The 24278-nt window shown below is 37.7% G+C and overlaps 1 protein-coding gene across 7 annotated transcripts in view; it reads right to left on the bottom strand.

Moving 5' to 3' along the window:
• The window catches only part of UBR3 (ubiquitin protein ligase E3 component n-recognin 3), a 229898-nt gene extending 206396 nt beyond the window's left edge, over positions 1-23502 (bottom strand). For 5 of the 7 annotated variants that reach the window (XR_011502861.1, XM_070508074.1, XM_070508076.1 and 2 more), the window contains exon 1: positions 22864-23502. Coding sequence is in view for 6 of the 7 variants with exons in the window: in XM_070508074.1 (XP_070364175.1) it covers positions 22864-23411 (548 nt within the window). In the remaining variant the exon portion in view is untranslated. The remainder of the gene's footprint in view (positions 1-22863) is intronic. The other 2 variants (XM_070508075.1, XM_070508080.1) reach the window with 1 other exon arrangement.
• Between the last annotated feature and the right edge of the window lie 776 nt (positions 23503-24278).

Genomic DNA, 24278 nt, shown 5'->3' with positions numbered 1-24278 from the left:
AGCACCTGTGAAAAGGTGTCTTGGTGTAGATGGTTAACCACCCAGCAAAAGAGCGGTTCACATTTCAAACCAATATTTATTCAACAGACTCCAACTCAGAAGACTTGGATCCCAGCTATGCCAGCTGCTACTCACTGAGTAAGACTCACTCATACCCTTAACTTCCTCCTCCACAAAATGAGGAAAATACTGTCTACCTCAGAAATTGTGTGGGGGAGAGGGGTAAAAAACATAATGCAAAATAGGAAACTAGCAAGATGAGGGATGTTAATAAAACCCTACCAAGAAGGACAATAAATGTGAATAGTCTAAGCATGTCAATTAAAAGACAGATTGTCAGACTGGATTGGAAAACAGCAAAATCCAAATATATCCTCTCTATGAGAAATACACTATTTTTTTAATTGATACATAAATGACATACAGCATTATGTTAGTTTCAGGTATACAACATAATAGATATTTGTATATATTACAAAATGATCTCCACAATAATTCTAGCTAAGAAAATGCACTTTAGATATAAAGATATATTTAAGTTAAAAGTAAAAGAATGGAAAGAGACATACCATACATATTCTATCTAACTTATGAATGTCTGAACAACCTTATAAATAACAAACTAAAAGTGCCTAACTGAAAACTAAGAATCTTGACATTACACATTTTCAGGAAAAACTACCCATGAAAGCAGATGACAGCAGAGTTCTGACAGGTGTGGTCCTCCTTCTCTAAAAGGAAATAGCAATCTCCCAAAATTAGAGCTAAAAGCAACAGATTTGGGGGGAGCACATATACAGAAGAAAGTCCATTTGGGTGACTGACCAAGGCAAATAGAGCTATGAGAATATAGCATATAATACTGTCCTATAAATAGGTGCATAAGTAACTGAGTTAAGCGTCTCATTGAAAAATATATTTGCTCTCAAAAAGGGAGGATGTGTAATACCACTTTCTCCTCAATCTGTTATAATCAAAGTACTACTTAACACTAAAGAAGGAAAAAAAACACTATTATGATACTATTCTTTACTCCAAAACTATATTAATTAAAAGTGAATTAACTAAAACCTGTATCAAAATAAAAGCTTTTAAAAAAAAACCTTGCACTTGAGTGCTTTTGCACTTCAGCCCAACATAGGGTAACAGGCACTGGATTTACCCCCTTATCCAAAACAACCAAAAACCAGATAAAATATATGAATCAATGGTTTTGAGGGTTTTTTTCTTTTTTCTCTCTGAGAAAGATTAGCCCTGAGCTAACATCTGCCACCTATCCTCCTCTTTCTGCTGAGGAAGACTGGCCCTGAGCTAACATCTGTGCCCACCTTCCTCTATTTTATGTGGGACATCAGCCACAGCATGACTTGACAAGCGGTACACAGGTCCGCACCCAGGATCTGAAACGGCAAACCCTGGGCTGCTGAAGCAGAACACGCGAACTTAACCACTGTGCCATGGGACTGGCCCCTCTTTTTTTTTTTTTTTTTTTTTCCTGAGGAAGATTCACCCTGAGCTAACATCCACTGCCAATCTTCCTCTTTTTCTATGTGAGCTGCCACCACAGCATGCCTATTGACAAGCGAGTAGTGTAGGTCACGCCAGGGAAGCAAACCCGGGAAGCTGAAGAGGAACGTGCCAAACTTAACCACTAGGCCACTGGGGCTGGCCCTGAATCAATAGTTTTCAAGATGCTGGACATCAGTCAATGAAGTTGATAATGATCTCTGATAGATGGGAAGCAAGTGATGTGAGCCCTATAAGTGTCACAGCTTAATGACTTGAGAGAGTTTCAAGGCCAAAACACAATGAAGGGGAATCAAATGGAGGCAGGCAAACTTCCTGAGTTGAGAAGACAGAACACAGAGTCCAGGAAAATCTACGCAACTAAAGCTGGTAGGACAGAGTTCCAAAGAGAAAAGAATTGCACAGAGAAATAATCCCAGAAATCTACACAGGGTGCCCCAGAGTATTCACCAGAGTGAAGAACAGCACATAAGTATGAAGAAACTACCCAAAGCCAGGCAAAAAACATCTGAAAGGATTAGTACATGCACACATAGAGGATCAAGAATGGTATCTGTTCCCATCAGCCAGACTGGAAAAACTCATAATTCATGAGACACTACTCATGTGACTCAGAAGAGTCTTTCTTTGGTAATTGGAAATAATTAGCCCTAGAGTGAACACTTCTCCAGATCCACTTAATAAATCATAAAAGCAAGACCTGAAAAAATCAAACTGTTTCCAAGAAAATTAACTGTATACCAAAACAAAGCTCAAAAGTATTCATAAACAGAAAAAATATCAAGCACACAACAAGGTAAAAGTCACAGTGTCAGGCATCCAATATGTGAATACAAAGAAGCAGGGAAAAAAAATCTGTATTGAGGAGAATAATAATCAAAAGTGATCCAGAATTAACACAGATGTTAGAATTAGCAGAAAAGAACATTAAAAGTTATAAATAACAGTATTCCACATGTTCCAAAGTTAAGTAGAGCTATGGAAGACATAAAAAAGTTGAACTTCTAGGAATTAAACTACAACATCTGACATAAAAAATACAATGGATTGAATTAACTGATTAGACAATGCAGAAGAAAAAATTAGTGAGCCTGAAGATATAGAAATAGAAATAACAAAAATGGGGGCCAGCCCTGTAGCCGAGTGGTTAAGCTCGTGGGCTCTGCTTCAGCAGCCCAGGGTTTCGCCAGTTCGGATCCTGGGCGCAGACATGGCACCGCACATCAGGCCGTGTTGAGGTGGCGTCCCATGTAGCACAATCAGAGGCACTCACAACTATAATATGCAACTATGTACCAGGGGGCTTTGGGGAGAAGAAGAAAAAAAAAAGATTGGCAACAGATGCTAGTGCAGGTGCCAATCTTTAAAAAAAAATAAAACAACAAAAATAAAAGACTCTAAAAAATGAAAACAGCATCAGTGAGCTATGCCTCAAGGAGCCTAATATGAAAGTAATTAGAGTCCCCAAAAGTAAGGAAGGTAGAAAAATATTTGAAGAAACAATGTTCAAATTTTTTCCAAATTTGGTTAAAATTATACACCCATAGGTCCAAGAAGCTCAACTAACCCAAGTACGAAAAACAGGAAAAGATGACACTAATGGACATCATAACCAAACTGATCAAAAACAGGGTTAAAGAGACCATCTGAAAAGCAGCCACAGAGAAAGACAGGTTAGGTACAGAGAGGCAAAGAAAAGAATGATGACAGATTTCTCCTTGGAAATAATGCAGACAAGACGACACTGGAACAACATCTTTAAAGTACTAGAATCCTATACCAAGAAGTTATCTTTCAAAACCAAAGGCAAAAAAAGAAGCAAAATAAAGATATTTTTAGACACAGAAAAAAATGAAAGAATCTATCACTAGCAAACCCACACTACAATATGCGTTAAAGGAAGTCACTCAGGCAGAAAGAAAATTATACCAGATGAAAACATGCACCTACACAAAAGAATAAAGAACACTGGAAATGGTAACTAGAAGGGTAAGAATTTTTTTTTAATCTTTTAAATCTCTTTTAGAATTACTGATTGTGTAAATAGAAATAACAACAATGTATTCAGGGGTTTATGAAATATGTAAAAATACAATGTATGACAACAGGATAAAAGCTGGAAGAGAATAAACAATTACAAGGTTCTTACACTATACATGAAGTAGTACAACATAACTGAAGGTAGATTGTGATAAGTTAAAGGCATACCATAAACCATAAATCAATCAGTAAAATAACAAGATAATCAAACAACAAAGGAGAGCCCTGTCCGGTGGCCAAGTGGTTAAAGTTCTGTGTGCTCTGATTCCGTGGCCTGGGTTCGCAGGTTCAGATCCCAGGTGTGGACCTACTCCACGTACTAGCCACGCTGTGGAGGTGTCCCACATACAAAAAAAATAGAGGAAGATTGGACAGATGTTAGCTCAGGACCAATCTTCCTCAAGCAAAATAACAGGAGGAATGGCAACGGATGTTAGCTCAGGGCAATCTTCTTCAGCAGAAAACAACAACAACAAAGGAGATAAAATGGAAACATGAAAAATACTCAGACCAAAAGAAGGCAGAAAAGAGGGAAAAAAGCAAACAAAGGATAGATGGGATAAACAGAAAAAAAACAGCAAGTTGACAGAATTTAATCCAACCATAACAATAACGATATCAAATGTAAGTGGTCTACATACCACTGTCAGAAATTATCAGACTGGATAAAAAAGCAAGGCCCAACAAGATCAACTGGCTACAGGAAATGGGCTTTAAATAAAAAGACATAAACAGTTTAAAAGAAAAAAGATTTTAAAAAATATATACCATGCTGATACTAACCAAAAAAAATATGTGTAACAACAAAGTAGACTTCAGAACAAGGAATATGACCAAGGATAGAGAGGACAGTATATTATGATAAAGCAGTCAATTCACTAAGAAGACATAACAATCCTAAGTGTACAGCTAACAACAGAAATTCAAAATATAAGAACCAAAAACTGTCAAGTGCAAGGAAAAAGAGACAAATCCACAATTATACTTGGAGACTTCAACACTCCTCTCTCAGTAATGAACAGAACAAAGTAGACAGAAAATCAGTAATAATGTAGAGAACCTTGACAACACTATCAACCAATTTGACCAAATTGACATTTATAGAACACTACAGCCAACAACAGAAAAATACATACTTTTTTCAAGTGCACACGGAACATTCACCAAGACAGAGCATATTTGGACTATGAAAGAAACCTTAAAAAAGAAAAAAAGAAACCTTAACAACTTTAAATGAATTGATGTCATCTAAGTACATTCTCGATCATAGCAAAATTAAACCAGAGATTACTAATACATAATCTGGAAAAGCCTCAAAACTTGTAAACAAACCATGGGCCAAAGAGGCAATCACAGAAAACAGAAAATATTTTGAATTGAATAAAAGTGAAAATAGATCAAAATTTGTGGGATGCCTCTAAAACTGTGCTTAGAGGGAAACGTATAGCATTAAACACTTAACATTAGAAAAAGGTCACAAATCAATTATCTAAAATGCTGCCTTAAGAAACCAGAAAGAGATGACAAAATTAAACCCAAAGCAAGAAGAAGGAAGAAAATAACAAAAAGCATATAACAACGAAATTAAGAGCAGGAAGAGAAAAAATAACAGAAAAATCAATAAAACCAAAAGCTGGTTCCTTGAAAAGAGCAACAACAGTGATAAAGGAATGAAAATGAATATATCACTGCATACTGTACAGACAATGAAAGAACAATAAATATTCCAAACAATGTTTTGCCCATAAATTCACCAACTTAGATAAAATGGACAAATTCCTTGAAAGATTAAAACTGCCACAGCTCACACAAGAAAAAAAGCTAACCTGAATAAGCACTACATCATTAAAGAAACCGAATTTGTACTTAAAAACTTTCCAACAATAAATACTCCAAACCTAGATTGTTTCACTGCCAAACTCTACCAAACATTTAAGGAAAAAAAATTATATTCTATAAACTCTTAAAGAATACAGAAGAGGAAGGACTCCTTCCTAAATTATGAAGGTAGCTTCACCCTGATAGCAACATCAGAAGATACTACAAAAGAAGAAAACTACAATCCAATATCCCTCTTAAATATAGGTATCAAAATTCTCATATCAAAATACTAGCAACTTGAATCCAGCAACACATGAAAAAGATGGCCTGGGGGCGGCTTGGTGACACAGTGGTTAAGTTCGCGTGCTCTGCTTTGGAGGTCCAGAGTTTGCTGGTTAGGATCCTGGGTGTGGACCTATGCAGTGCTTGTCCCACATATAAAGTGTGGCAGGCGTCCCCCATATAAAGTAGAGGAATATGGGCACAGATATTAGATCAGGGCCAATATTCCTCAGCAAAAAAAGAGGATTGGTGGTGGATGTTAGTCAAGGCTAATCTTCCTCAAAAAAAAAAAAAAAGATAGCCAAATAGAGTTTATCTCAGGAATGCAAGATTGGTTCAATATTCAAAATTATTCCATGTAATTCACCATATCTACAGATTAAAATAGAAAAATTACACTATTATCTTAATAGATGCAGAAAAACATCTGACAAAATCCAACAACCCATCCCTGATTTAAACTAAAAAAAAACTCTCAGCAAACTAGGAATAGAAGAGAAATTCCTCAACCTGATAAAGGGCATCTACAAAAAACCCATAGCTAATATACTTAATGATAAAAGACTTATTTTCCCTTAACATCAAGAACAAGCAAGGAGATCCTCATTCACCACTTCCACTCAGCACTGTACTGGAGGTTCTGCCTCATGCAATCGGGCACAAAAGGAAAAGAAAGAAAGAAAAGGCAGTAAGAAAATTTGAAAGGAAGAAGTAAAACTATCTTTATTCACAATCTACATGCTCATACACATAGAAAACCTAATGGAATCTACAAAAAGCTACTAGAATGAATAAGTTTAGCAAGGTTGCAAGATCAATACACAAAACTCAATTGTACTTCTAAATACCAGCAACAAACAACCAGAAATTGAAATATTTTAAACTACCATTTATAATAGCATAGCCTATGAAATACTTGGGCATTAAAAAAATGTTCAAGACCTTCATTGAAAACTACAAAACACTACCAAGAGAAATTAAAGAAGACTTAAATAAATTAATAGATTTACCATGTTTATAGGTTGGAAGACTCAGGAATGTTAAGATGTCAATTATCCCCAAATTGATCTACAGATTCAACTCAGTCTCAGTCAAAATACCAGTAGGCTTTCTTGTAGAAATTGATAAGCTTATTCTAAAATTCAAATATAAATGCAAAGGACCTAGAATATCCACAATAACTTTGAAATAAAAGTAACAGTTGGAAGGCTAACACTATCTGATTTCAAAACATACTATAAAGCTACAGTAATCAAGACAGTTTGGCATTGGTATAAAGACAGAAAGTCCAGAAATGGACAACTAATTTTTGATGAAGGTGCCAAAGCTACTCAATGAAGAAAGGATAGTCTTTTCAACAACCCATATACAAAAAAATTAACTTCGATCCATACCTATCATATATAAAAATTAATTCAAAACAGATCATAGAGGGGCTGGCCCCGTGGCTGAGTGGTTAGGTTCGCGCGCTCCACTGCAGGCGGCCCAGTGTTTCGTTGGTTCGAATCCTGGGCGCGGACATGGCACTGCTCATCAAACCACGCTGAGGCGGTGTCCCACAGGCCACAACTGGAGGGACCCACAACGAAAAATGTACAACTATGCACTGGGGGGCTTTGGGGAGAAAAAGGAAAAAATAAAATCTTTAAAAAAAAAATAGATCATAGACCTAAATGTAAGACCTAACTTACAAAACTTCTGGAAAAAAATCTTGATGTGGAATACATCTTAACTCTAACACTAAAAGCAGCATCCAAAAGAGAATACATTGATATACTGGACTCCACCAAAATTAACAACCTCTGGTTTCCAAAAGATATTGTTAATAGATAAGCCACAGACCAGGAGAAAATATTTGCAAATCATACATCTGAGGAAAAACTCGTATTCACAATAGATAAGGAACTATCAAAACTTAATAATTAGAAACAAAGGAAATAAACAAACCAATAAAAAAATAGGCAAAAGATTTGAACCAATACTTCATCAAAGAAGAAATATAGATGGCAAATAAGCACATGAAAAGATACTCAACATCATTAGTCATTAAGGAAATACACATTAATACTACAATGAGATACCACTAAACACCTATTAGAACTGCTAAAATTAAAAGGTTGAGCACAGCAAATGCAGACAAGGATGCAGAGGAACTGAAACTCTCACACGCTGCTGGTAAGAATGTAGAATGGAACACCCACATGGGAAAACATTTTGAAAGTTTCTTAAAAAGTTAAACATTATGTAATTAACGGAACTGAATTGTACAGTTAAAAATGATTAAAATGTCAAAGTTTATAACATAAACACAATAAAAATAATTTTAATTTTTAAAAGTTAAACATACATCTATCATATGATTCACTCATTACACACCTAGGTACTCATCCAACAGAAATGAAAGTATCCATACAAAAACTTGTTAATATCCACATGAAGACCTGTATATGAATGTTCATAGCAGCTGTATTTGTAAAAGCCAAAAACCGGAAACAACTCAAATGTTCGTTAACAGATGAAGGGATAAACAAATTGTGGTATATCTATACAGTGGAATACTACTTAATAATAAAAGAATGAACTACTAATACACACAACAACGTGAATGAATCTCAAAAATAATTACATTGAGTGAAAGCCACTAGATTTTTAAAAAATATTTGATAATTCCATTTATATAAAACTGTAGAAATGCAAATTAATCTATAGCAAAGGAATGTAGACCCATGGTTGCTGGGGGAAGGGGCACAGGAAAAGGAAGGAGGTTGAGATTACAAAAAAGTGCAAGGACACTTTGGGGGGATGGTTGCTATGTTTACTACCTTGATTGTGGTGATAGTTTTACAGGTGTAAACATAAGCAAAAACTTATTAAACACTGCACTTTAAATGTGTGCAACTTACTTTAAATCAATTATGCCTCAATAAAGTGGTTCCAAAAACTGCCTTCAAAATCATACACAATCGCCTTAGTCAAGCATTCCAAACCAATGCTCTAATAAGACAAGACCATCAGTATAATGGAATATTAATATGATGTTCCAATGTGTTTCATAGTCCTGGGCAATCAATCGCGTAAGTGGGAATAATACGATTCTATATTTGTATGTGGTGTCTCATTTTATTTAAAAAAAATTGGAGCAGGCAAGTCAAATACCATTCCCATTTTACATGTGAGAAAAACTAAAGCCAAGGAAAATTAAGTGATTTACCCAAGGAGAAATAGATAACAAATGTTTGAAGTGTCACCAAAACACGGCCTTATAGGAAGATATAGTCTCACAAAGTCTAAACGGAAAATTACCAAAACCAATTTCAAAAGTCCCTTGGGAAAAATGGGTGTTTTCTACTGGACAGCCACATGCAAAAGAATGAACGTAGACCACTATCTTGGGCCACACACAAAAATAAACTCAAAATGGATCAAAGACTCGAAAGCGAGACCTGAAACCATAAAAATTCTAGAAGAAAATATAGGTAGTACATTCTCTGACATCAGTCTTAAAAGGATCTTTTCAAATACCATGTCTTCTCGGACAAGGAAAACAAAAGAAAAAATAAACAAGTGGGACTTCTGCACTAAAGAGCTTCTGCAAGACAAAGGAAACCAGGATCAAAACAAAAAGACAACCCATCAACTGGGAGAAAATATTTGCAAATCATATATCCGACAAGGGATTAATCTCCAAAATATGCAAAGAACTCACACAACTGAACAACAAAAAAAGAAACAACCCAATCAAAAAATGGGCAGAGGATATGAACAGACATTCTTCAAAGAAGATATACAGATGGCCAATAGGCGCATGAAAAGATGTTCAACACCACTAATCATCAGGGAAATGCAAATCAAAACTACACTAAGATAGCACCTTACACCTGTTAAAAAGGCTATAATCACTAAAATAAAAAATAACAAAGTGTTGGAGAGGTTGTGGAGAAAAGAAAATCCTCATACACTGCCGGTGGGAATGCAAACTGGTGCAGCCACTGTGGAAAACAGTATGGAGATTTCTCAAAAAGTTAAAAATAGAAATACCATATGACCCAGCCATCCCATTACTGGGTATCTATCCTAAGAACCTGAAATCAGAAATCTCAAGAGTCCATTGCACCCCTATGTTCATCGCAGCATTATTTACAATAGCCAAGACGTGGAACCAACCTACATGCCCAGAAACTGATGATTGGATAAAGAAGATGTGGTATATATACACAATGGAATACTACTCAGCCATAAAAAAAGACAAAATTGGCCCATTCACAGCAACGTGGATGGACCTCGAGGGTATTATGTTAAGCGAAATAAGCCAGTCAGAGAAAGACAAACTCTATATGACTCCACTCATAGGTGGAAGTTAGTATATTGATAAGGAGATCTGATCGGTGGTTACCAGGGAAAAGGGGGGGGTGGGGGGAGGGCACAAAGGGGGAAGTGGTGTACCCACAACATGACTAACAAAAATGTACAACTGAAATCTCACAAGATTGTAATCTATCATAACATTAATAAAAAAATAATAATAAAATAAAATAAATAAAAAATAACAAAGTGTTGGAGAGGTTGTGGAAAAAAGAAAATCCTCATACACTGCCGGTGGGAATGCAAACTGGTGCAGCCACTGTGGAAAACAGTATGGAGATTTCTCAAAAAAATAAAAATAGAAATACCATATGACCCAGCTATCCTACTACTGGGTATCTATCCAAAAATACTTGAAATCAACAATTCAAAGTGACTTATGCAACCCTATGTTCATTGCAGCATTATTCACAATAGCCAAAACATAGAAGCAACCCCAAGTGCCCACAGACTGATCACTGGATAAAGAAGATGTGGTATATGTACATACAATGGAATACTACTCAGCCATAAAAAAAAGTCAAAATCGTCCTATTCGCAGCAACATGGATGGACCTGGAGGGTATTATGTTAAGCAAAATAAGCCAGACAGAGAACGACAAACACCATACGATTTCATTCATGTGTGGAATATAAACAAACACAAGGACAAAGAGAACAGTTCAGTGGTTACCAGGGGAAGGGGGCTGGGAGGTGGGCACAGGGTGAAAAGGAGCGCTTATATGGTGACGGACATGTAATAATGCACAACTGAAATTTCACAATGTTGTAAACTATTATGAACTCAATAAAAAAAAATGGGTGTTTTCTATTGATGACATAAGCTAACAGTTTTGTGATGATGAAAATATCATAATTAACAAATCAAAACTATACTAATATATTCTTATAAACCCATATTCTAGAACATTCTTCCCATTATTATAGGTTAGATTTCCAGAGATACTTTCAAGAATATGTTCCATTAAACTGTCCCCACCCCTCCCAATAAAATCACCTACAGGCAGGGCATCTATACCCGAGCAATGGATAAGGGTTAAAATTCCCATGCGAAGTCAAAACCCAAATCTAGGTTTCATGTAACTTCAAGGTTTAAATTTACATTACTCATCTTGTACTGGAACTCCTCAAGACAGAAATTAATTTTTAAAATTGGCACTGGGTCAATGATGTCTGTGACTGCTGGCAAAAAATCACTCTGAAGAGGCCACTTCAAACCCAAACCACTAGGCATTCTCACAGAGAAAACATTCCTACTCCACTCTGCCCCTGGACTCAGATACAAACACTAAAGAGCTTACATTCCAAAATTTCAAAATACACAAAGAAATAATCCATCAAGAGTGTTAGCAGGCACAATAACAGGCTCATTTCCAAAAAACTTCAAAAAATAGAACAAAAAAATTCTGAAAAGACAAAAAAACTATTTTTAAAATTACTAAAGGTATAAAAGGAATTGAAATCCTAACAAAAGAACAAGACTTTTTTGTTTAAGCGGCAGGACACTTTTAAAAGATATCTCTAGAAATGAAAAACACATTCGCTCAAATTAAAAACTCAATAGACAAACTGGACCACAGATTAGATAGAGCTGAAGAAGGAATTATCTAGAAGACAGATCTGAGGAAATCATCCCCAATTCAGGAGGGAAAAGAAAAGATAAATGGATAGAAAGTGAGTGAGCTCTATTGAGAAGATCGAATGAAAAGATCCAACAATTATGTTATAGTAGTTCTAAAACAGAAAATAAAGAATGGGAGAGACTTAAAATTCAAAGGAACAATGGCTGACAGTTTCCAGAAGTGATGAGAGACACAAATCCTCATCTAGAACCAGCCCAACAAAAAGAGCCACACCTAGACACATCATAGTGAACTGCAGATAACCAAAAAGTAAATCTTAAGAACAACCAATGAATAAAAAGCAGATTAGTTATAAAGCAACAATTAAATTGCAAACAACTTCTCAACAACAGAGTCTGGAAGACAAGAGAATAGCGTTTTCAAAGTGCAAGGCAAAATAAATGTCAATTCAAATTCTCTACCCAGTTAAAATATTATTCAAGAGTGAGGGTGAAAACTACTCTTGCTTGATTACATCATGTTCCTTCAAGCCTGTGAAGCTGTGTGTTTTCTGCTCCCTCTATCCATTACATCTACCTTCAACTCCCAATCTCCTTCCAGATCCAACACAAATTCTTTGTAAAGATTTCCTTAACTTTACTAGTATGCAGTATCAACAGAGGCAACAGGGGTCAAGAACACAGGCTTTGGATGTGGACAGAAACGGGTGAGAATAACAACTGTGTAACTTTGGTCATGTTGCTTCCCTGAGACTACATTTTACTTACAGAGATGACAATATCAATTCCCAGGGCTTTTTGAGAATGTTAAGTGAGATATATATAAATCCTGACATATAATAAGCACTCACTAATTAGAAAATCTACAGACTACTAAAAGAGACTTCAGAAGGTTGCTCCATCAACATAAAATCAATAGCATTTGAAATTTTTTATAATATAAAATACTGGAAAAAATCAATAAACAAGGAATTAGAAAAAGTTACTTTTAAAATGATACCATTTATAGTAGAAACAAAAATGATAAGGTACCCAGGAACAAATCTAACAAAAGATATGGAATTTACAGAGTAAATTACTTTATTGAAAGAGAAAACAACTTACACTACTCGCATGGATAGGCAGATTTAATCTATAAAGATGACAGTATATGTGTTCTATTGTAAAGTATGCCACTGAATGATTAAACCACAATTTACTAATCTCACTTTTTTCTAATTTTTGCCTATTTCAAACAGTATTACAATGAATATCTTGTACATGTCTCCTTCTACAATGTGCTCAAATTTAACATGATTTCAATCAGTATCTAACAGGAATTTTCCACAGAACCTGACAAGCTGACCCTCTTTCAAATGAAAGAGTCAGGGACCAAGAATAGCCAAGATTCTTTTAAAGAGCAATAATAAGGGAAACCCTGCCATATTAAGATTTATTCTAGTGCTATAATAATTAAGTAGTATGATACTGTTTCAAGAGACATCAATACAACAGAGAACTTAGGACACAAGTAGAAGTTGGTATGTGACAGAGGTGGCACTACGATCAATGGAGAAAAAAGAGGACTCTTCAATAAATAGTGCTAGAACAACTGGATCCTCATACCGAAAAAAATAAAATTAGATCTCAAGCTCACATTATATGTAAAAATAAATTCCAAATGGACTAAATAAATCCCAAATACAAAACGGCAAAGAATATAACCCAGCAGTTCACAAAGGAAGAAAACAAATGACCTAAAAACATATGAAAAGATGTTCAACTTTACTAGTAGTCAGGAAAATGCAAATTTTAAAAATATGTTTATATCCAACAGATTGGCAAAAATTTATACCTATATATCTCACCAAGTTTTAATAAGTAGAAAAAGAGGAACTCAAATTTCTGGTTGAAGTATAATTGGAAGTAAACCGGGATAAACCATCAGAAGGCGATTCTTACCTATCTAGCAATGCTAAAGAACAGCACCGTCTAAAACCCAGCAATTCCTCTCCTAGCAGTCTATCCTAAAGAAATTCTAGTATAGCTATACAAAGAGATACACGCAAAAATGTTCACTGCAGCCCTTTTGGAAACAGGAAAAAATGTAAAGCATCTAATTGTCCATCAGCAAAGAACTAGATAAGCAAACTGTGGTTTAACCATACTATAGAAGGCTTAACAGTAGTTAGAAATGAATGAATTAGTCTATATTGGCAACACCAGTGAAAAAGCTAAGCTGCAAAAGGAGTCATACAATATAAAATCATTTACATAAAAATTTAACAGTAGAAAAATTGTATATTTATAGTTATATATAAAGTTATGCAGTCATATATGACACAGGATATGACAGAGGAATTTCAGGATAATGGTAACCTCTGAGGAGGGAAAGAGAAAGGAAAGGAGAAGAGCAAGGCCTCTGGTTTTGTGATTCAAAAAAGCTGTAAAGTAAATATGGCAAAAGGTTAACATCTATTAATCTCAGTGGTGAGTACAAAGGTATCTGTTATATCATTCTTGTATTTTGCTGTATATTGAAACATTTCATACCTGAAAATAGTTTTAAAGAGTTTATAACACAAAAATGATTAGAAAAAATAATTACCATAACAAGACTTCCAAATTGCTCTATTCTAGTTAAACTTTGTTACAATGAAGATGACTAGAAATTACACTTCCAGCTGAAGTAGAATCTTCTACACTAAGTAGAACGTCCACACTATTTCTAACAAATTAGCAATAACACAAAGTACACTGAACACAGAAAAGGGAACAAAAAATTTCTTCAACTTTTCTTTTTCCTCCAAGTTCTTAGATCATGAGTGTTGTATTCCTTTATGTGAACTTGTAACTTGAGAATTAGATAGTCTTAGATTCATAGGGGAGTAAATTTCACAAGTAATCCATGTAAATACTTACATACATACATAATTTTAAGAGATTAGCTCTAACACCCTCCCTACAAAACCAATAAACACAAAGTATGATACAATTAACCAATTCACTAAATATCTGAATACATGTGAAAAGGATATATATAAAAGAATCAGACATGGCACAGGTCTTTGTCATCAAATCTTTATTGAAAGTTTGTCATTTCTACAGATATAAACTAGAAATGAAGAATATTGTCTTAATGCAGAATATCAATCCTGTACAAAGGTTTCACACTGTACTTATGCTATAGGAGTGCTACTCTTACAGAAGAGCTTGATAGTGAAATTAATACTTGCCACTGGACTTTGGAGGACAAGGTACAACATAAGACTTCAAGGACAGTAATATATAATGAGACAATGAGCTAAAAAATAATGGAGAGAATTCCACTGCAATGGAGATGATAAGGGTGGCAATGTAGGTAGAGGCCATGTTGTGATAAACTTCGACATCAGGCTAAGGGCTCTAGACTTTAGCCTATATAAACAATGGGAAGCCATTTTAAGCAAAGGAGTGACACATGTAAAGCAGAATTTTATATGAGTGAAGGTTAGACTGGACTGTGAAATTATTACAGGCAGGAAAACAGTAAATTATCATCATGGAATAGGTTACGATGTGATGAAGGCTTGGGCTAAGGTGATAACAGAATGAAAATGACAAATCTGAGACAAAACAAAAGAACAGGTCTTGGTACCAAACACGCAAGCAGAGAGAAAGGGAAGAATCAAAAACAACATGAGGAGACACTGTTAGATATGTAACCCAAATTCATTCCTCTGTTTTTCCACCAACCATGAGACAACAAAGACCAAAAGTACACAAACCAAGTGATGGAACAAAAAGTCATAAAAAGCCTATCCCCAATGACATTAATAAGCTGCTGAACGAATCCTGAGCTGCAAAACAGTAAATGTTTTCAAGGTTTAAGCCAGTAATAGCTGGGATTTCTGATTCTGGGGGGAAAAAAAGATACTAATAAAATGAGTAAATAAATAAGGAAGAGGAAAATCAAATCTACCTGGACTAGTTTGGGGAGATATATAATTGATTCAATTTTAGACGTGTGACATTAAGGTAACAGCAGGATGTTCAAGTGGACAAAATTTCCCAGATTGGTATGACTCAAAAATAACAGTTTCCTGGATTTAACCAATGAACCTCAGATTTTTCAAAGTTACAGATTTCTTTATTATAGGATTTCTTTAAAATGTTATGCATTGCAGATAGCCAAGAAGATAGAGTGTGTAGTACTTCCTTCCTTCCTTACTCAAGCTTACTTGACCACAGTGCACCCCTTCAGTAGAAGATCTCTGCAAAACGTGTCTAGAGATACAGATGTGGGTATGGCAGATCCTTGAAACTTTACGAGTAGAGCACTTTAGAGAGAACTCTCACTAAAATATGAAAGGATAATACAATTAGAAGATCACCATTTTGCAACCCCTAATAAAATAATGGATCTGGACAATGAAAATGAAGAGCCACTCAAATCTTTAACATGATAGGGATCTTTATAATAAATAGATCGGGGTGACAAACCTGAACTCACTGATCAATCCTAACATTAACTAAAGAAGAGACAAGGAGACATTCTGTGGCTCCTGATATGATGCAACAGGAAGTATAAAATACCATTATAAAGTTTTCTTGCCAAAAAAAAAGAAAAAAAAGAAAACACAACCTAAAATTTGATCAAGACTCTAGATCCAAGTACTGGTTTACAGGAAATAATGGGCAGAGGAACAAGTTAAACATCACAGAGATGCAATCAGTAAAACCCAGAATGTGGATTTCTTCAACTAATAAATTGCAGAGAAGAAAAGAACGGGGAGGGGGACTATAAATTAAAAGAGACCTAAAAGCTATAACGACCAAACACAATATCACAATATGACAACCTTGTTTGGATCCTAATTCTAAGGGTTTTTTGGGTTTTTTTTTAAAGATTGACACCTGAGCTAACATCAGTTGCCAATCATCTTTTTTTCTTTTTCTTCTCCCCCAAAGCCCCCCAGTACATAGTTGTATATTGTAGTTGCAGGTCCTGCTGGTTGTACTATATGGGATGCTGCCTCAGCATGGCCTGATGAGCAGTGCTAGGTCCGCACCCAAGATCCAAACCGGTGAAACCCTGGGCCACCCAAAGCGGAGCACGTGAACCTGGCCACGGGGCTGGCCCCTGGATCCTAATTCTAAATCAACTCTCAGAAATCATTTATGAAACAACTAGAAAAGTCTGAACTCTCACTGGATGTTTGAAGACATTAAGAAATCATTGTGACTATTTTAGGTGTGGTAATGGTACTGTGGTTGTTCTTTTAATTGTAGTAAAACATACATAACACAAAACTGATCATTTTAACCACTATTAAGTGCACAGTTCAATGGCTTTAAGTATATTCACATTCTTGTGCAACCAGCACTACCATCCATGTCAAGAATTTTATTTTCCCAAACTGAAACTCTGTACTCATTAAACAATAATCTTCCATTCCCCCACCCCCACCCCAGCCCCTGGCAATCACTATTGTACTTTCTGTCTCTATGAATTAGACTTTTGTAGGTTCCTCATATAAATATCATACAGTATCTGTCCTTTTGTGTCTGGCTTATTTCACTTAGCATAACGTCTTCAAGGTTCATCCATATGGTAGCATGTGCTTGAATTTCATTCCTTTTAAAGGCTGAATAATATTCCATCTTATGTATATACCATATTTTCTTTATCCATTCATTGGTCAATGGACATTGGGTTATGTTTTATTTTTAAGAGTTCACATCTCTTTACTGAGATATGTACTCAAATATTTATAAATTAAATTATAAGATACCTAAAATTTGCTTCAAAATACTCCAGTTTGGAAGGAAAGGGCACTGGGGAGAGAGGGTAATAGATGAAACAAAATAACTTTTTTTTTTTTAAAGATTGGCACCTAGGCTGACAACTGGTGTCAATCTTCCTCTTTTTTTTTTTTTTAAAGATTGGCACCTGAGCTAACAACTGTTGCCAATCTTTTTTTTTTCTGCTTTATTTCCTAAACCCCCCACCCCCCCTCCCCCGATACATAGTTGTATATCTTAGTTGCAGGTCCTTCTAGTTGTGGGACGTGGGACGTGGGACGCCGCCTCAAAGTGGCCTGACAAGCGGTGCCATGTCCGCCCCCAGGATCCGAACCCCGGGCCGCTGCAGCGGAGGGCGCGAACTTAACCACTCGGCCACGGAGCTGGCCCCAGTAACACTTTTCACTTAACAAATTAACAAAGATCAGAAATACTGGTAACACCACAACTATTAGCCAAAATGAGGGGAAACATACTTTTTTGTACATTGTTGGTAGGAGTGTAAATTAATTTCTTTGGAGGGCTCTATTAAAGTTTAAAATGTACATTTCCTTTAACCAAGATATAACTTCAGGCAATTTATCCTCACAATTATGCTCACACACATACACAAAGAAGAGTATCCAAGCATACTGACTGCAACAATGTTTATAATAGCCCCAGACTAGACAAAATTTAAATGCCTACCAGTAGGGAACTGACTGCATAAAAAAACAGTAAAATACAAAAATATGAAAATGCAATGGAATATTATTTAACTTTTAAAAAGAAAACAAAACAGTTCTATGTTAATAAGAGACTGTGTTCAATAAATATGTTAAGGGGAATAAAGCAAGGTACAGAAGAGTATGACAATATTCAACCAGTCAGTCACTGCTTCCATTTCTGGCATTGCCACAGACCAAATAACATAAACACTTTCCACAACAAAACATCTAGAAAGTCTGGGTAAATTTGTAACTAACATCTTTTAAATGTATAACTAAGCTCAAAAGAAAGTTAAAGGAGGAGCCGTGTTGTGGTCAAGTCCACGCACTCCGCTTCAGAGGCCCAGGGTTCATGGGTTCAGATCCCAGGCGTGGCCCTGCACATCGTTCATCAAGCCATGCTGTGGCAGTACCCCACGTGAAAGTAGAGGAGGACTGGCACACACATTACCTCAGGGACAATCTTCCTCAGCAAAAAAAAAAAAAAAAAAAGTAAGGGAAATCTCTCACTGAGTAGGGGGACAGAGGAAGAAGAACCTTTACTTTTTACTTTATCTACTTAATTTTATATTATAACCAAAATGTATTACTTCTGAAATTGAAAAAGAAAGAAATCATCCCTGAAGCTCTCTGAAAAAAGCTGCTATGGATTTAATAATTAATGCTGCCTCCTGAATAACTAGAGCAATATAGTCTTAGGGGAAATTTTCATGTATAACAGCCATTATATTACCCAATTTAATTCAACATTTACTAAGCACCTACTAAGTACAAGCGACTGTGCTGGCCTCTTATTAAATAGCAAGATGAAGGTCCTGCTTTTTAAAGAGCTTAGAATCCATGAAAAAGAATAAGCAAGGAGGCAAAAATATCTATAATACAGGATAGAACATGAAAACAGTCATCCTCTCCAAGAAAATTTGAGAACCAAATGTTTAAAATTCCAATTCCTGGTTAGTACCATCAGAACCCAAAACCACACAGACATTATTTTAGATTGTTCATTACCTTTTTTTTTTTTTTTTTTTTAAGATTTTATTTTTTCCTTTTTCTCCCCAAAGCCCCCCCCCCGGTACATAGTTGTGTATTCTTCGTTGTGGGTTCTTCTAGTTGTGGCATGTGGGATGCTGCCTCAGCGTGGTCTGATGAGCAGTGCCATGTCCGCGCCCAGGATTCGAACTAACGAAACACTGGGCCGCCTGCAGCGGAGCGCGCGAACTTAACCACTCGGCCACGGGGCCAGCCCCACATTACCTTTTTTTTTAAGTTCATCCATCCATCAACCATTTGTGACGACTGTACTTATTCATTAGTAGCAAAACTATGCTGTTATACATACAGTTATTAATATATAGTTTCCATAGCCTTTGTGATTTCATCCCACAAATGAATTCAGTTTTCTTCCTTTGGTTTGTATACCTGCTAATATTGCCACATTTATTATATCTGATACTACTAATCAAAAATCACTGAATCTTCTCCCCATATTTCTATGATTACAAATTTGAAAATTAAATAGTAATACAGGTCATGATGGATCCAAGATTCCTCTCCATCTCCAATCATACAACATCCTACCCACAATAGGCAGACACTTGGAAAAAAATTAAGGCACATTAGGATTTCTTCTTTTACTAAGAATACAGATACAGAGAAAAATGGAATCCTTCCTTTAAAACTGACTGAACAACAGGACTTACAAACTTCTAAGGCAGTTAGAATAACAACCCCAAAATCAACACGTCTTCAATCTTTAGCAACCTAAAAAGATTTTAAGAAATATCAAAAACTGAGAAAAGTTAAATATATTTAAGTTAAATATATATGCCAGCGTAGTCCAGCTTTGCGCACCAGGAACGTTGCTCTAAGTTGTTGATGATTTCGTTTAAAAAGGTTCCAGAGGCAGCCTTTTAACCTGCACTGCTGACTAACATCACTCATGTCTCTGGAGGCAGTAGATTAGGTGTGCAGCCCAGAAGAATTATTCTATTCAACCCAAAGAGCTGTAAAACCTTCAGAATAATCACATGGCCACAATATTGTTATTGTTCATTCTTACCCTTTATGAAATTGGACATGGAAACTGCTGGCACACACAGGCAAGAGCTCTACCTTTCAAAAAGACAATAATAAATCTTTAAGTACTATGTATCAACTCATAGAGGGTTGTCAGACTGAGGGTGGAAATAAGTATCTAGAAGAAGTCAGTAAAGGCAAATGCTAGGAGATTAGGATGTGGGCTTTCTACAGCCCGGACGCCCTAAGCCTATACAAGTAACTTCAGAGAAACTCACTGACATATATCCGCTTCTGCACTGAAGCATCACAGTTAGAGATTAGATTTACATCTTATCTAGATCAACCGATAACTACCACTGTGTTCCAAAATTCAGAAGAGAATCAATATTATTTCCTACTTTCATGTTCTTTGAGGATCTCCTAAAGGCTAAGAAACAAAAATGTCTACGTATCAGTAAAGGATTGTTTCACCTCCTCTATGTTCTAAAATCCCTGCTAAATTTAAAAGAAGTTTGTAAAAAGAAAAAAAGGTCCAAGTAAGAATGGCATATTAAAAGAAAAAGAAAAAAGAAAAAACAGTACTGAACGGAAGTACCAATAAGAATGCTATTTGTAGACTCAGGAGAGAAAAGTGTTGAGCAGCCAGGCTCTGGAGCCAGCATGTTTAGCTTACAACCTGTGTAATCCTGAGCAAGTTTTTCAAAACTCTGTGCCCTACTCTCCTCTTCTGTGCAATGGGAATAATAACAGTAACAATCTCAGAGTTACTGAAGATTACATAAGTCAAAACATGTAAAGCAGTTAATATTTGAAGTCTAAAGTTTTAATAATGCTCTGTTGATAAGGCTGTTGGAAAACAAGCAGTCTCATATTCTGCTTAGTGCTAAGCCTTATGGAGGGCAATTTGGAAATACCACTTGTGAGAATTTATCCCACTGATATTCTTGCACAGGTGTGAAAAGACAGTTATACCAGGTTTTTTATTTCATACTAGAAACCCAAATGTCCATCAAAAGTGATGATTAAATGAAGAATGGCAAATTCATGACATGGAACACTATGCAGCAGTTTAAAAAAAATAGAAGGAATACACTGATTCACTGACATGGAAAGACCTCCTAGATAAGTGAAAAATGCAAGATGCGTAGAACAGTGCATATGATATGTTACCTTTTGCACAAAAAGAGACTAAAAGAGTCAAAATACATATTCATCCTTGCTTTTCTGCACTAAGAGAAACTAATCATGGCAGGAAGGAACTGGGCAGATGGGAGGGAAACTTCAAACAATCTTTTATTTTTTTGCTTTAGCTATATCAGTATTTTACCTATTCAAACACTAATTTTTAAAACGTACTTTTAAGTGCCAGGCATTCACTTTAAGATCTCAAATGTTAGCTGCAATTACTACTGTTGTTGTTGTTGTTGTTATTAACAAGCCCAAAATATCTCCTTTCTGAAGCCTTTTTCTTACTCCCAGTGCAGATGCATTCTCTAACTTCCAGACTACTTAAGGAATCTATCATTTTCTACTCTAGTGTAAGTGGCTTAAGGGGTAGGTCAATGTCTTGTTCATTTTTAATATCCTAGGAACTTGGTGCCTTGCTTGCACCTAGTAGATACAAACATTCCAGAGTAAGAGTAAGCTGCAAGTACTCCAAAGAAGAAGATAGTGACCATTTTTAAAGGGGTTATATTCTATTATTAATTATAAGACTTTAAAGTTGAAAAACTTGAATAACTGGATTTGCTAACATTCTTTCAACTACTGCCCAGCCAAAATCTCCTCTCTTTCAGTAAGATTTTTCTTTTCCCAGGACTTCCCCAGACACTGACATCATGTCCGAAGCCAAGACACTACACGTACCAACTCTATAACTCATTCCAACCACTGAAATGTCTTTTGTCCTGAATCCCAATACCGTGGTACATCGCTCCTATCAAAAAAGCATTTGTTGAGTGTCTCCTTTAGACTGATGTTCACATAGTAAGTCCGTGAATAAAGTGCCCTTTTAACTGGAGACCTAACACTTGATTCCTAATTCGCTCAGTGTTTTGTTTGTTCTTCTGGTATGGAGGGTATTCTATAACTGACTGCTCAGTAGCCCAATTCTAGATGTCGTTCCAGCACACCAAATACTCCACTGACAGCTCAACAGTCACTTTTCATGCAGGCCCCTCCCCTTCCCTCCTCCCTCAACTCCTTTCAGCTCAAGAGCTCCTTCCCTCATACTGACACACACTGACAGCTCAGAAGTCCTTTTCCCCAAGCTGTCCTCCCTGCAGTCGCAAGACCACCTCCTCGACTCTCACCATCCCGCGACCCAATTCGGTGCCCAGTACCATCCTCTCCCCAGACAATCCAAATCACATCATCAGCTTCTTCCCAAGAATCAGGCAGCTTTACAGCCTTTCCCAACAAGTACCCAATTGACAGCTCGACACCAGATTCCTCAAGTATCCTTTTCTCCCCCCTGCCCTCCTACCCCACGCACTGGCACTCCTCTCGCTATCACTCACTCGCCCTGGCTTCCCTGCAATTCACAGCCCCGTTCTCTAAACATGCTCTTCGATCTCCCCTCCTCCCCACCCCGTTTCCACCGCTGACAGCTCAGTCACCTCCATCCCCATGTGGCTGCACCCTCCCCCACTCCTTTCCCTTGACAGCTCAGGGTCGGCTCCCAGTCCCACCCCCAGCCTCCCCAGACCCCGGCTTGCGCTGCCCGCGGTGCACCGCGCCCCGGGGGAGGGCTTCACTCACCCACTCTCCCGCATCACGTTGCTGTCCCCGCAGTCACAGGCGCCCCCGGCCTGGCTGCGGAACATGTTGAAGTCGTGCCCGGTGTGGTCGCCCTGGTGGAAGCACTCGGCGCACAGCGACATGCAGGGGGAGATGCCGCACGTCCGGCAGCGGTAGGCCACGAAGTTGGCTGTCCAGACCAGGCCGCAGAGCGCCGCGGGGTCGTAGGCCCGCACCGCCGCGCAGAACTCGTCGTAGCCGCCGCCGCCCGCCAGAAGGCACTTACACCACTCCAGGGCCTCCTCTTCGGCCGCCCCCGCACCGCCCCCGCCGCCGGCCGCCGCTGCCTCCTCGCCGTCCGCAGCCGCAGCCAGCGGCCGCTCGGCGCTCAGCACCCGCTCCAGCAGCGCCTGCAGCTCCTCAGCACCTGCCCGGTTGTCCGGCCGGCTGAGGGCCGCCTTCAGGTGCGCGGCGGTGGCCGCCTTGTCCAGGGCCAGCCCGGGCGCGGGCAGCTCGGCTTGGGGCGACTGCGACCCCCCGACGGCCGCGGCGGCCGCCGCCGCCGCCATGATGAGAGCTCAGAATTTGGAGAGTCCAGGGCCGGCGGCTCCTCCCGGGAGGGTGGGGGAATTGACTGCTGCGATTGCTCGGCCCGCCCAACTCTCGCGATACCCCGGAGCTGCCGCGCACCTCCATCCGTGTCCCCTCCCCTGCACACGCCCCCTCTGGCTGCGGTGCCCGTTCCTTGTCTGTCTTGCCTGGGGCGCTCCTCTGTTCCCTACCCCCACCTTTTGGCCCTCAAAGTTGAGAGCTACGGATTTAACAGACTCGCCTTAGAAAATTTTTAATATGGACAATTTTTTCTTCATTTACCCGGAATGTAGGAATTGTACACGGCTTCTTTCAGATGCACTTTAAGCATCTGCATTTCGTTTTGAGATGTAGATTGCCAGTGTTATCGACCCTTAATTATTATTAAAATACTGTTATTATTGAGGCACTAATTTTCCCCCTGAATCAGTTCTTACCCTCACACTATTACCAGGTTAATCTTATAAAGTACATTTTTTAGAAGATTGAAGTATATTCTCACTAACATTCTCCTGTTCAAAAGCTTTAGTGGAAATGATACCAGCTCAACACAAGGTTGACAGAAGGGAAGTCGTTGTAGAAGAGAAATTATATTGCAGCTTTGAATGACTTCTGATTAAGTAACGCAGACGTGTTCTGTACATGTTATGGCCCCTCCCAGATGCTATAAATTGCTACCTTTGTTCTTTTGAGTTCCTTAGGAATGTGATGACTCTGGGCAGAGTCTATACTGATAGCCATCGTCAATGACAACTGAAAGAGCAGGGTGTAAGGGCCTTACTCCAGTCTCTGATGCACATCTAGTAAAACAAAAGACTATCAGGAACTAAGAGCAGATGTCTGAC

The sequence above is a fragment of the Equus asinus genome, chromosome 4 (genome assembly GCF_041296235.1).
Source record: "Equus asinus isolate D_3611 breed Donkey chromosome 4, EquAss-T2T_v2, whole genome shotgun sequence".
NCBI lineage: Eukaryota > Metazoa > Chordata > Mammalia > Perissodactyla > Equidae > Equus > Equus asinus.
Note: the sequence above shows the minus strand (reverse complement) of the source record. Positions and strands in the feature narration are given on the sequence as shown.